This window comes from Diceros bicornis, chromosome 15 (genome assembly GCF_020826845.1).
Source record: "Diceros bicornis minor isolate mBicDic1 chromosome 15, mDicBic1.mat.cur, whole genome shotgun sequence".
NCBI classification, from domain to species: Eukaryota; Metazoa; Chordata; class Mammalia; order Perissodactyla; family Rhinocerotidae; genus Diceros; species Diceros bicornis.
In genome coordinates this window covers 54,080,631-54,096,177 of record NC_080754.1, presented here as the reverse complement: position 1 = coordinate 54,096,177, position 15,547 = coordinate 54,080,631, and the positions used below count along the sequence as shown (strand labels likewise).

The window sequence follows — 15,547 nt, the reverse complement described above, 5'->3', positions numbered from 1 at the left end:
GGCCCATTTGAATCCTTAGGAGAAAGAGTAGATGTAGAAGAAATATATTCTCTACATTGAACAAGAAGACCAAATTAAGATTATTGATTTACCACATTATATCAAGGTAATACTATTAAACATAGGTAATTTGATAATAAACATTGGTGTTACTTTTTTGTGCTTTTAAATTTCTACATGATTTTTCTCTACAAACAGATCATTAATAAAACATGGATGCACAACTGAATGGGTTTTGATCTCATTCTTCTAGTTCAAATCAATCGCCTCAAAGGCAATCAGATATTAAACACATGGTATTATTCATCAGTGGCCTCTGAGAGGATAAATGGAAAATTTGGTCCAGTTGCAATTAAACAAATTCTACCATTGATCACTAAATGTAATATTATTTCTGATAAATTCATGAAAAAGAAATAAGACGAATGTAGATACCTTTAAAAGGAATTCATTTAAAACAACTTTTTCAAGGATCCTGTTAACCTCTTTCAGTGTCCTAATGGGACTATAGCTTAATGACAGACCTGAGAAGCCTAATGACTGTTATAAGCCACAATCTAATTTGCCAAAATTCTTAATTGCCCATCTAGGCATCTCTAAATGTTTTCTACAACCAGGGTTATAGTCTAATATTACTTATTCTAACATAAGCAAACCCTCTTCCAGCTTTTAACTTAACACTGTGAGAGATAATTTTCCAAAAACAAAGTTATGCAACACAAGAACACTAGCATTCTTGTTGTACCCTGCAATTCATAAATAATAAATCCGAATGTCCGAGACTATCATTCAATCAATGTTTTCCTACCCATGTAGTGACACCAGCAAACATCCATCACAAGTCCCCTTGGCTACCAAATTATTATGTCTGTACATGACTCAGATCATAATGTGATTACCCAGGAACAGGCCATTACTCTTCCTTCCAATGACAGAGATGAACACTCTGTCTTAGTAAGATCCTTTAATGAAGTTGTTCTGTGAGGACCTTATGTCAGAGCAGGTCAAGCAGAATGTACATTTTCCTGTCTCTTGGGGAGGAAAAAGCAATGGCCATGAATTTCTCCTCCCTGATTTAGGCTCTTTTAATAGACAATAAAGATACCACAATTGTCCATAAAATATTACCGCAAACCTCTTAAATATTTTCACAAATCTGTTCCTTCTAACCCTCTACTTTGCCCCTAGAGCATCAGGAAAATAATTATTCATTAGTGAGAGCCAAAGTGTCTCTGTATAAATTTGAGCACCATCACTACCCTCACTGTAAAAAAATAAACCTGGGAATATGCACAAAAATAATAGCAAGGGGTTACAAGTTCAATTTTATTATGTTTCTTAGCATTTTACAGTGTTTTTATAAAGGTAAAAATGTATTCAATTCCAAACTTTACAAACATACAAGTAAATGTTCTCATTAATAAGGACTTAAAAGTTAATTCTTTCATTTGACCACGGATTAACTTCAGGCATTTTTTCCTCTGTCAGTTTGCTCCATATATTTTGAGTGATAAGAGGAAAATGTTCTGAAAAGAGAACAGGTTAAATTATATTTAGTGTAAATCTACATACTGCAAACAAAGTAGCTTATAGAAAATTACGGCACATCCTATTTTAATATGACAAGTTCCTTTCACTGTAGAAAAATGTATCTTAAATAATTGAACCTAAATGTTAATTTCAGAAATAGCTTATAAAGTCTTCAGTCCTATCAACATTTGACAGGTGAGACCCTGCTACCTGCCTAGCACAATTGGATGCTGTAAGATGTAAAAGAAGAGCAAGACACAATAGCTAAATATCTTTTCATTTTTTTTCCTTTGCGTGTGTTTTTGTTCCAAATTATTTGGAACAGTAACCTAAAAAGAGACTTTCATACCTTTAAAAGCTCTATTCTCATTAAATATACTTGTGAGACAGCTCCTCTTAATTCCTTTCACAGAAGAGACCCTGAAGTTAATTAGGGATGGGATTAGGGTCACACACAGCATACTGCCTCGCACATGTCACATGCTATAGAGAGAAGGTCTGTCTATATGAGCCAGACTATTTCAGACTAATCACTTCAAACGAAGTCATCTCTAGGGGTAAAAAAAAAGTAAAATATGTCTAGTAAAAGAATTTCCAAATTATACCAGCAAAACTAGTGAGATCATTCAACGTTTGCTTAATAAATCACTGCATTTTATGTGCTTTCACTCCAGTAAGCTGATGGCAGAGGAGGTGTATTTTATTTATATGTGTACACCTAGTGTCTAAAACAGTCCCTTGCATATGCCTTCAATAATTGGATGGATGGATGGACGGATGGATGGGGAAAAGAGACTTCACAAAATATTCAGTACTCATATAACATCTCTTTAACATCTTAATATTCCTTTAAATTTCTGGAAATGTGGCTCAAATTTCACTCCATTGTACTGTCACCAATCTATGATTCATAAATCATATTCTCTAAGTTCGAAATGATGGATTGTCCAATCAAACCTCCCAACCAGTGCAAGAATTCTCTGCAATATCCCTGTGAGAGAGCCACTCAGCTTCTGCTTGAACATCTCAAGGAATCCTTTGTCCCGAGGTCATCTTTTTCAATTTTTAAAAATAATTTACTTTGAAATATTTTTAAATTTACAGAAAAGTTGTTGATGTAATACAAAGAACTACCATTTCCCTCTCTCCTTCTTTCTCAGCTTCCCCAGTTGTTAACATTTCAGCGCACGTGTGCTCTTTCTGTTTATCTAATCTCTCTTTCTCCTTTCTATCTATCTATATATATGTATACACACATATATATTATATACGTGTGTGTAGATACATATATGTGGTATACTTGTGTGTGTATACATATATATACATACATTATAATTAGTATTTTCTGAATTATTCAAGAGAAAACTGTAAACATAATTTTCTGTCACTCCTAAACGTTCCAATCTATCTACCTATCTGAAACCATGAGTTCACACTGATATCTCTAATCCCAATCCAAAATCTCAGGGTTCTCTCTAGTTTTCCCTTTTGCAAATTTTATAAGTACCTCTACAACAGTGAGATACCTGGTTCTCATTGTCTTCAATATATTTACTGATTTATTCATTTGTTTATTCAATACTTATTTGCTCAACATAACCAAACTCCCATCCATGCTGGTCATCTCCCCCACTCACCCCCTCTGCCTTCCCATCCTCTAATTCCCCCTCCCACTAATCCCTCCCATACTCTTAGGTCCAGTAAGCATATCTCTGGTGGGTCTTCTCTCAGCTCTCCCTTCTTCCTCTCATAGCCATGCAGCAGGACTGCTGCCAACATCTCTGCACCAGGATGGGAGGTGAAGATGGGAAGGAAAGGGAAAACTTTCATGTTTTCCCTTTGAGAAAACTTTTCATGTTTTACCAGGTATTAGGAAGCAATTCTAGAATCTATCTTCTTAAAATTGTGCCCATCAGCTCTGCTTCTACTCTTTTTCTTCATTGCAGCTTTGAAATATTTAAGAATAGATTGTAGCTCCCATGAATTCTCTTTCCTAGGCCAGACCTCTCGATTTCTTTACTTCTTCCTCTTGAACATGGCTCCCAGGGCCTTGACCACTCTGATGACATTCTCCAACATTTGTTGATTGATTCTTTCAAATATATGTTTTTCCTACATCTTTCCTATATGTGATTGTCATTTAATGAGAAGGAAAAGCATATATGTAGAAGTCACAATGCCTGACGCAGGATGCACTTAAATGTAGATGGACTAGGCAACTGTCTCCTGAAAACCTTTCCTCTGCCAACCTCGCCACCAAACTAAAACATTTGCTCCACTGGTGCTGGAAATTCTGTTGTTAGAATTCATTCCATTGACTTTAAGCTAATAAAAAGTGAGTGAACAGAACAGTAACAGGCAAAAACCATGGTCTTTGGAGTAAAACAGACCTGTGCTCCAAACCCAACACTGCCATCGATAATTGGGTACTCTCGTAACAGATCCAAATCTGATTTTAACCTTAAAATAGAAATGCAATTACTGTGAGGTTTAAATACAATGGACTTTTGCAGTTACTGGACAGAGTAGGCCCTGTATATCGTGAATTACTTCTTTTACTTGCATACATTACTGCAAAATTCTTCTTAAAATACAAATATTTTTGAAAGGACTCTAAAATACAAATATATAGTAAACAGCTAAAGTTACATGAATGAATTTATTAATTATCCTACAGAATACAATAAATAAAGCAGCATAAGAATATTGGTTGCCTGGTGGATGACAATATTTGTAAAGAAAACTAAGTCAAAAAAAGTGAGGTGTTGTGGGGCCGGCCCGGTGGCGCAAGCGGTTAAGTGCGCGCGCTCCGCTGCGGCGGCCCGGGGTTCGCTGGTTCGGATCCCGGGCGCGCACCGACGCACTGCTTGGTAAGCCATGCTGTGGCGGTGTCCCATATAAAGTGGAGGAAGATAGGCACAGATGTTAGCCCAGGGCCGTCTTCCTCAGCAAAAAAAGAGGAGGATTGGCGGATGTTAGCTCAGGGCTGATCTCCTCACCAAAAAAAAAAAAAAAAAAAAAAAGTGAGGTGTTGTGTTTCAGAACGAGATATTTCCTACTTGACCTGCGACACAGACAGACTCTTTTATATTACCCCATCCTTTTGATTTTTTTCGAGGCTGTTACCTCTTTGCTTGTGCTTTGCCACTCAGTTTTAGAGTACAGTATGACAAAGTACAGAAGTAGAATATTTGCAGTAATTTTTCAGTAAGTACATAGAAGAATGGATATAAGTCAATAAGAATTAATAGGAACAGCTACTGTTGACAAGGTCTAATTGCATTATCAGAATCATTTTTAAAATCTAGCAAGTTTAAATAAGTGGGAACAGTTTTCTTAGTCAAGTTTTTAGATATTCACTGTCAGTACTTTTCATATTTAATTTCTTTTTTTATTATGTTCACCACCGAAATACTAATTATAATCCATCACCACACACATGTGCCTAATCATCCCTTTTGCTCTCTTCCCTCCCCTCTTCCCCTCTGGTAACCACCAATCCAATCTCTGTCTCTATGTGTTCATATTTAATTTCAATGCAGGTTTTACAATAAAAATTAATCAAAACATTTATCCATAGAAGCAACAAGAAGTGCAACTGGTTAGAATATTTTGTTCTGGAACTGTACATTTTTTATATAAAAACACTTGAGAATAGATAATACCAATTGATATTGCTCCTTTTTTAGTACAATATTTCTTTTATTAAGAATACAGAGAAAGTGAATGGTGATGGATAAAAGTAGTGTTAAAACACTGTCTGAAAACAAAAATTCCTGAAGTTCAAATATAAAGTAAAAGAAAGGGTCTGAATTCTTGATTCCTTGTCTGCACTTTATACACACAGTTTTCGTGACAATGAAATATTTATTTTTCTTTCAACTATAATTGCTTCTTATTTCTCTTTATCTTTACTTCACTACTTGTTTCTGGACATAATTGCTTTGCTCTTCGTTCACGATCCAGAATTTCTTTGGGGAACAGGTTTTTCTCATCAAATACAGCTTTCAAAGCTACAAAATGATAAAGAAAATGACATGTAAATTATAGTTGGTGGGAGACCCAATTAAATGAAATAGTGGGGAGAAAATTCTCAAGTTTCTCTTCACCTAAAAATTTATATGTTTCTAAAAAGAATGTATTTGGAGAAATTTTCTCTTAAGCTTCTGTTATTCCTTTTACTTCAATTTAAATGTAAAAGTTAAACTTTAACAGAGTTTGGTCTATTAATGTATTTATATCTTGATAGAGATCTACCATTTAACAGTAGAAGACTAAAGAAGCTTGTGTTTTCCATTTTTGTTTTTTAATCTACTTAACAGCTATCAAGGACTCATAAGAAGCCAAGAACAAATTATTCTGTATTGAAATCAGACAATTAAAATAATCAAAACACAGCCTGACTGTCTGCATGACTAAACAAGTGCTCTGCCATCACATCCTCATAAGATGCTTTGATCTGCAGGGATCTGTGGCTTCAGAAAAAAAAGAGCCAAATTATCCCCATAAGTGGTTATATTGTGCATCAGTGAGAAGTAGGAGGAAATTGTGCCATGCATTCAAGAAAATAATTTTGGCCTTTTGCTTAATTTTATCATTTCGACAAAGGTTTATTGAATGTATACTATGCACAATGTTCTGTGCTCAGGCATAAATGGGGCATAAATACGACTAAGTCACAGACTTTCTTCCAACTGGTAGAAAGTAGGAGCAACAATCAAGTAAAAAGTCATGTACAACAGGATACAGTTCTAAGAGAATATGAGCAAAGTAAATTGTGGTTAAATGTACAAAAGATCATAATGATGTGAAGAGATCAGAGGAAAAGCTTTAAGAATTAGATGCTATTTGAGGTAGATCTTGAAGTCCAAATGGGATTTGAAGTGATAAGAAGGACCGTGGAGGTGAGGAGGGGAGAAAGGAAACATCAACTAGAGGGAACAAAGTGAATAAAAATATGTAGAAACAAGAGCTACCATGCAGATAACTCTGAATAATTCAGTACCAAAAGGATAAAATAGATGGAGAGTGAAGCACAAAGAGGTTGGAGCTGGGCTGAGGAGAACTGTGAATGCCAAGACCAGGCAGATGAAATAAAGAAACGAAGTCGACATTGGACAACCTCACAGTTTAGTGGCATCTTTGTATATTTGGACTTAAGAAAAACAAAAAACGAAACTCTCCACTTCTCATACAAATACGCTGTGTAAGTCAATACCTTTCCCCTCTTTCTCTTGGATATTATATAAGAAAAACCGGGAAAATGAGGGCAAATAACTTGACAAACAAATTCTACTTCTAGAAAAACACAAAGATAGATGCAACCTGCAGCCTACAAAATATGAACAAGGGCAGCCAAACAGCTGAGACTGGGCAGAAGTTACACAAGATAAAGTGATGAGTATGAATAGTGTGAGAGGGCCGGTAGCAGCATCTCAGAAAGTGCTGGAAAAAAGACACTCACTAAAGGTGCAGGACTCACCTTACAGTACAAGTGCTTTATCTTTCATCTGTATCTATGGATGTAACAGAGGTAAACCAGGCTGGAAGCAAAAGCTCTCCCCAACCTCGTTTGGTTCAGAGAAACAGATGAGGCAGGGCTACAGAAACAGTCACAAACAAGCCATTTTTTGCTAAAATCAGTCTGTGCCTGAAGGTTATAAAAATCGAAGGCCACTCTGATCCCACATCACAAGCTCTCACCCAGGGATCTACTATAAATTTCAAGTCTAAGAAAACCCAACTCATTAAAACTAGTTAATTAAAAGAGGAAATTAAAAAAAAACTAACATAGCATGGACAGAAAAGTATTAAAAGCAAAATTAAAAGCAAAACAAATTTTAGAAAGAGCAGCAAAACTAATCAATACGTGGACCACCACCAGAGAAATGTTGCCATTGGACAGATAAATATTGTCACTAAGCATTTTGCCACAAATTAAAATTTAAAACTTGAAAAAGCACTTGCCTCTACAAAGGAAGATCACAGAACACAAGTCAAAGAGCTGAGGGAGGAGATGAAGACACAACAGGAAGTAATGAGAGCGAGCTGGCAGAACTCAAGAAAAACATCACAAGTGAGAACAGACTGTGGCAACATAATGAGAAACAGAGTATACACATAAGAAAACCGAATAGAATAAGGTGAAAATTAAGAGAACAAATTAGATATGAAAATGATAGATATGGAAAAAAATAGATCCAACAAACGCATACATGGTGAGTTCTTAAGAAAGAAAACCAAAGCAGAAGAAATATTTAAAGGTGTCATGCACAAAGTTCTCCTTACATAAGAGACCATCTGATATATATCTAGAAAGGACATACTGTGTGCCAGGAATAACAGACTCAGAATAGCCAAAACCAAAGCATATCCCCATAAAGGTATTAGACTTTAAAGATAAAAAGAATTATTTGGTAGCCAGACAAAATGATTAAGTCACCCAAAAGGAGACAATTATACATCTTGCATTAGATGTCTTCGTAGCAACGATGGAGACCAGAAGAAGCAGAGCAACGCCGACAAGACAATCAAGGCAGGAACATCCAAGCCGTGCTTCAAATCTAAAAATTACGAATAGTTGCAACATGCAGGGAATTCAGAGACTCTTGTTCCCAAGAGTCCTTTTTGAGGAAAATACTACAAAATAAACTGAGAAATGACTGGAGAAAATTGGGAAAAGGTTTGGTAGTGAGCACTGAAAATATTTAAATGTAGAAGTGAGATTAAAACCATGTGAAGTTTAGGATGACAAAATAGAAGGTAAATGCCACATCCCTGACAATGTAGAAATGATACATTTAACAAAAATTGGGAGAGTAAGGGAAAAGAATCTTCATTTCATGATAAATCAGTAACAGTGAAGAGACAAGGGACTTAAACCAACAAGTCAAGTAATAGTAGTATAAGTAAACTTAACAAAAGAAAAGTAAGCACAAAGAAAGATCATATTATTGAATAAAATTGTGTGGTGGAAGAGGGGGAGGGGAATGAAGAAACCCTCATTTTACCATCAGTCAGCACAGATCTAATAGTCACTGTCCTAGAAGAATTATATGAACCTATGAGTATAAAGGTACCACTAGAAAAAATATATAACACCACTCAAATAAAAACAAAGAAAAATTATAGATCCAGTGAAAATTTTAAAAAACATATAAACAGGGGCAGGCCCGGTGGTGTAGTGGTTAAGTTTGCATGCTCTGCTTCAGCGGCCCAGGGTTCGTGGGTTTGGATCCCGGGCACAGACATGCACATCACTCATCAAGCCATGCTATGGCAGCATCCCACATACAAAAAAGAGGAAGATTGGCAGACATGTTAGCTCAGCAACAATCTTTCTCTTTTAATTTATATATATTATATTAATTTATATATATATATATAGCATAAAAGAGCATGAGAAATACAAAACCAAAATATCTAACATATCAATAAATTTAAAAGTGTCCAATTTCATGACTTAAAAAAAAAAGACTTTTTAATTGGATCAAAAGCAAAATCCAACACACATCTAAAATAAAGTGATTGGGAAAATTTGAAATAAGGTTGGAAAAGTATACCACGCAAATAGAAACCAAAAGAAAAGATGGGTCAAAATCTAAAATCATAAATGCACACCAAAACCCTCAAAAGATGCACAGAAACCCCTAACAGTGGTTTCCAGAACTAGGTGATAGTGGGGAGTGGACAGATCAACCTCATGGAAGGGAGGGAGATTTCTCACTGGAAAATTTTTATATGTTCCAATACTTGACCAATGTGAATATATTCTGCTTTTTAGCAATAAGACAAATATGAATAAACCTGGAACTACCTCATAAGCAAAGTGACAAAGGAAAACACTTTCTATTTGCCTAACACCAGCAGTGCAAGAAAATGTGGGTGTCTGTACACTAGAGTTGATCCTGTCCTGTAAGCCTGCAGATTATCACTCCAGAATCACAAGGCATTCGCAATGCCTTAGCGCTCTCCTGAGATCCACTGTGAAAGCCAGAATGTTACCTCTGAAATAAACTCACACTGTTTTACTGCGATTTGTCTCTCAACTAGACAAGGCATTTCATCGTAATTGGCTGGGTTTCAGGACAATTAAACCAGTAACTGATAGGCCCTTGTAGATTTTGAGAGAGACAATCTTACTGGGATAATTCATTTCTTTGAGTTAAAAAATAGATGATAAAAAATTCGTATGCAAGGGTGGATCCCTGCTTCCTGGGCCCGAAACTTACAATTTGGGGAGCTCTCTTTAAGAAAAAGAATATAAAACTACAAATACAAAATTATTCATAAAAGTGGCTGTTTATTTAGAATGAGAAAACAAATCTCAATAAATTACAGGAGCTTTGTAGAATTTGGTCCTTTTCTTCTGAGATCCTTTTAGGAAAGCTACCTGAAATGCTTACCTGGAAATGATTCCTGCTTGCAAGCTGGCTTCCACTCTTCGCCTAGAACACTCTAAAACTCCCAGCAACTCCTCATACCTCACAAGGGTCTTCGTAGATGAGGCTCGTAAAACTTAACCTTCATTGGCTTTATTGGCAATCTCTTTTATGCAGCAAAAATGATGTCATTAACTTAACACCTTCTAAATGGATGATGGCCATCAATTCCTCTCACTGTTCAGAGTAACAACATCTTCTAGGTTAACAGCATAATGTTTTTCTATGATGATGTGAATGAGTCTGCAATGGATTATGATATGTATAAGAAACCATTAACCATTTACTGAACTTGTTTAAGATTATAAAAGAATGTCTTTAACCTTGCTGTGATGACTTGTTTTCTTGATGTGTTAACTTGGCGAGGCTAAGGTCCCCAGTTATTCAATCAAACTCTAACTTGCTGCTGCTCTGAAGGGATTTTGCAGATGTAATTAAAGCCCCTAATCAGTGGGCTTTAAGTAAGGGAGAGTATCCTGGATAATCTAGGTGAGCCACACTTAATCAGTTGGAAGGCCTTAAAAACAAGGCTGAGGCTTCCCTAAGAGAAGGAATAAATTCCACCACTGGACAAGTTTCTGTCTGTGCCAGTGGAGTTCCGTCCTCTTCCTTTCCTGACTGCCTATGGACAACAGCTTTAGCCTGTGTCCAGCCTACCCACGATCTTTCCTTCCCGACTCAGCCCTACTCATTTTGGACTTGCTCAGCCCGCTCCCACAATCCCATAAGCCAATTCCTTGTCATAAATTTCAATATATGGTCCTGCTGGTTCTGCTTCCCTAAACCCTGACTGATATACTTTCCATAAAGACACTGTTTACCCAAGAACAATTGTGAAGGGTGAAGTGTTCTCGAGACAAACAGGCTGGTTTGTGGAGGTTCCTGTGGTTTGTGACTGGAGTCTGCTGGAGACTCTTTGTAAGAAAATTTATGTTTATTCAAATATACAGCTTCTCTTAAAGCACCTCAAGTTCCTACATACGTGTTATGTGGGACCTCAAGCCTCAAATTTCTTGCCTTCCAGGCCCAACAACTTAGACTCTTGGAGAGTAGTTTTCTTAGAAGAGTCAGTAACTGTCAATGCGTATGAATTCATAGGATCACATCCCTTCTTTAAATCTTCTACAGGCTTCCCTTCACACTTAAACCCAAATTCCTTGCCCAGGCTACACGGCCCAACGTGACCTGATTCCTAACCCCCTCCAACCTCATCTTGTATCAGTCTCCATCTCTCTCACTCTGCTCCAGCAAACTGACTTTCTGTCTATCCCTGGAACATGTCAATCTTGCTCCCACCTCAGTAGCTTTACCCTCTGTTCCTTGTCTTTCGAATATTCCGCCCCCAATTCTTTGTGGAACTGCTTCCTCTTTTCTTTCAGGTTTCAGCTCAAAAATCAGAGAGACCTTCACTAATGCTCCCCTAGTCATGCCCACATACCTTGCTTTATTTTCTTCATTTGTTGTTAGTGCCCTTGAGTCAATTCCAACTCCTAGCCACTCTGTGTCCAGCAGAGCAGAACCCTGCCTGGTCTTTTTACACCATCCTCTCACCTTCCAGTGCTATACTAGACAAGGCTCTGCTGCTATTCATAGGGTCTTCATGGCCAATGTTTTCAGAAGTGGGTGGCCAGGTCCTTCTTCCTAGTCTGTCTTAGTCTGGAAGCTCTGCTGAAACCTGGGTGACCCTGCTGGTATTTGAAAAACCGGTGGCAGAGCATTCAGCATCACAGCAACACGCAGCCAGCACAGTATGACAAACGACAGACAGGTGGTGTGCTTCCCTGACCGGGAAATGAACCCAGGCTGCGGCAGTGAGAGAGTTGAATCTTAACTACTAGACCACCAGGGCCGGCAATTTTCTTCATACCTCCTATCGATATCATTATCCAAACTAATCTTCATATATTTAGTTACGTATTGATTATCTATCTCTCCCCTAGGTGATAAATTCAATGAGAGCAAAAACCTTGTCTGCCTTTATACCCCATATACCCCTAGCACCAAGCACTGTGTCTGGTACATGGAAGGTGCTCAAAAACATATGTGTTAAATAAATGAATAAACGAATAAAGATACCTCCAGGCATGCGAAGGGGCATGCTCACTCCCCTCACTTGAATTCCTGCATTCCAGAGAGCTGAGGGCTCTAGAATGGTGCTAGAATGGTGGTTGTCCATGTCGTATACCCGTATATCCATCCATTTACCACAACCCCTGCTCTCAAAAGTCGCCATCTAGCGTTTGGTAAGCATTTACATTCGCTATTCCCTACCTGGGAAAACGCGACATTTATGCAGTCATCACTTCCTTTTATAGCTGGCTGCTGACAAGGTTGGTTGTAACGATAGCCAAAAGGTGTTTTACAAGCAATGAAAATGAAAGATGTGGTGCTCATGAACCTATTAAAACATTTTTATTGAAATAAAATGATTCAGTGATTTTAATCAAGCAAAGTTAATCTTTTGTCATCTGATTCTTCACTGGCCCCCTATTGGTGACTAACTGTATCTCAGATGAACTACAGTGGCAAACCTCACAAAGCCACCCTAGAAAGAAGGGACTTAGTGACTATGTAATACAGTATTGCAATGACCAGCTGCTGTTAGTCCATGAGTGCACAGTATTCTGAAAACATGCTCTCTAATTCACATCCTCCATCCTATTCTAAGTCCGCTAGGTAAGTGCTTCTCAAACTTTAATGTGCCTAAGAATCACCTAGAAATCTTGTTAAAATTCAGATTCTTATTCAGTAGATCGGAGCCGGGACCTGTGATTCTGCATTTCTAACGTGCTCCCAGGTGATGTCCATGCTGTTATCCACTGCCCACATTTTGACACCAAGGCTCTAATTCCTAAAGCTAGACTCTAGATCAGTATTGCCAAGCTGTCATTCAGTCTCCACCATCATCAAGTAACAATCAGGTAACAAAGCAATAGATTGTGGCAGAGTGGTGAGGATTGATGAAAATACTTTAAGTCTTTGTATGACTCAAACAATCATGGTGCAGGACCTGTTGACCCTTTAATCTTTAGAGACTATTTTTTTAGAGCAATTTTAGGTTTACAACAAAATTGAAAGAAAGGTACAGAGATTTCTCATATATCCCCTGCCCCTACACATACATATCCTCCCTCATTATCAACATCACTCACCAGAATGGTACCTTTGTTACCAAGGATGAATCCACATTGACACATCATAATCATCCAAAGTGAATAGTTTACCTAAAGGTTCAGTCTTGGGGCTGTACATTTCATGGCTTTGGACAAAAGGATAATGTGGGAGATCAAGATTTGGCCACCCTGAAATCTATCCCTTTACCTTGATTGTTTTCTCTGAAGGACATTTGACCTCCCCCACTAACTGCCTAAGGAATTTGACATGGTGGCTCCTTCCTGGAACAGATCTTCTATTATGATGGCTATAAAGATAATGTAAAATAGATGTTACAATGGGAGGGGCACCAAGCCCCTTTTATCAAAAACTCTGTCTCTCCCTGACCACATTATCTATAGATGACCCCGAAAAGAATTGTCCTCCTGCCCTCTGAAGTCCCAGACCACTATCCACCCCCAACACGCTCCTCGCCTTTAGCTGCAATACTTAAGCAAGCAGTTTAGACAGAGGGACGAGTTGCTCATTTCTGAGCTTCTCCCATGTATACATGTTATTAAACTTGGTATTATTTTCTCCTGCTAACCTGTCTTGTTGATTATTTGGCCAGCCAGAAGAACCTTAAGGGAAAGGGCAGAGGGAGATTCTCCCTCTTCCCTCGACAGTTTTGGCGTAGTCGCCAGGAGCCACACTGGCTGGCAAGTTGCCTTCTCTGGCTGGAAGACTTGCCTTCTCCCTGGACTACTGCAGATGATGAGATACGGGAACGCCTGACGAAAGCCGGCAAAAGGTAAGATTTCTTACCACGTCAGGCTCCCGGAATCTCTCTCTGCGGAGTCTGGCGGAAGGAAGTGGTGAGAATTTTTTTCTCTTTCTAAATTTAGATTGGCAGGAGAAAATATTTGGGAAACTAGTTTCTTGTGCTTTTAGTGACTCTTGGTTTAAATTTGGTAGAGTACTCTTGGTTTTGATCTTGATCCCTTTTCCTCCCAGAGTAATCTCTGTCTTGTTCTGTGTCCTGAGAAAACTTGGCTTTGTGACCAGTGAGAATATTCTCCTTGGTCTCCACCATACGGAAGGTGCATTTACCGGGGTGCCCCTTGGTGGCCAGTCGAATAGACTGGGGTTCTGAACTGTCTCTTTGTCTGGCTGTGCCAAGCTCTCAGCGGAGTTTGTCATAAAGGGCCCAGTCCATAAGGGCTTTTGTCGTCTTAACCTTTGTTGCTTGTTAGTGCTGGAAAAATCCCATTCCAGTATCGCCTGCCCGGTGTCACAGGTTAGCGGGTCTGTGACTGGAGGCATCCCACACTATTGTGGGAGACCGGAGACACCGTTTTCACTACACCATCCTTATCGCCTGTGCAACGAAGGTCTTTACTTTTTCTGAATATCTTTGGGAGTAAATTCTGTGGATCATGGGGGCTACATCATCTGCACCCTCACCAGGGACGCCTCTTACATCCATGGTAGATTTATTCTAAGCGTGGACAGTTACCTCCGGGTCTTTCCTTAAAAAGGCTTATTGGTTCGAGTCACTATTGGAATAAATATACAAATGAAGATTCTACTCATCAATGGCCAGACGACGGATCCTTTGAATTGGAAAAACTTCTAAATTAGCGGAAAAAAAAATTGTTTTGAGAGCTCTCACATAATTATTTATTTGGTACCTAAGAAAAGGCCAGAAAAAGAAGGGAAAATTTTGAATAACCTTAAGACCTTGACTCAGGTTACAATTGAATTGAGAACATGTTAAGTGTTGATAAGATTATAAAGGTTGGAATGTTTGAGCTAATTTTATATAAAGAGGTTACATCAACTTTGCCTGAGTATGTTTTAAAATGTCTGACTGGGAATGCTTCCCTTGTCCAAAATTACAAGACCAAGACCTATTGATAAAAATCTTAATGAAAACTATGTCTAAAGGTATAAGAAGTGATGAAATTTACATGAAATTTTGTAGGAAAAAAACTGATGTTATTTCTATTACAGAACTGGTTAACAAAAATAGTAATTTAAATGATGGCTAATTTTATCTAATGTCTTATGAAGTCTTATAGGCAATCTAAATAATTATTGGGAATAAGTAACTAAATAGTTGTGAAAAAGATAAATGTTGGATGAACTTTAAACAATAATTATGTGTTATGGTGGTTACAGCTTCCAAACTCTTTTTGGTGACTTTTAGAGTTTTGCTAAATTTTATGAAAAAAAATTCTCTGAGTATCATCATTTCCAAATAAGATAAGATATTAGACATTGATTGCTAAATGTACATTTGTCTACTTTTGGCTTTTCATTACAGGAAAACTAAAAGGTGTTTTGGGTCTATTGGTAAACATGTGTTTTATTAAAAGATTGTACTATAAAGTAACATGTTTCCAGAAATGATGAAGTAAGTGTTCATAAATTTTCCAAGCCACAAGATACTAATGTAAAAGAAAGTTTATAATTGTTTACTT

General features: G+C 37.7%; 1 protein-coding gene across 1 annotated transcript in view; it reads right to left on the bottom strand.

Annotated features, from left to right (window-relative positions):
* Positions 1-5,236: 5,236 nt before the first annotated feature.
* WDR49 (WD repeat domain 49) overlaps positions 5,237-15,547 on the bottom strand; it is a 142,887-nt gene continuing 132,576 nt past the window's right edge. Inside the window, 1 exon segment of the mRNA XM_058556411.1 lies at positions 5,237-5,543. Within this exon segment, the coding sequence (XP_058412394.1) occupies positions 5,413-5,543 (131 nt within the window). The 3' untranslated portion in view covers positions 5,237-5,412.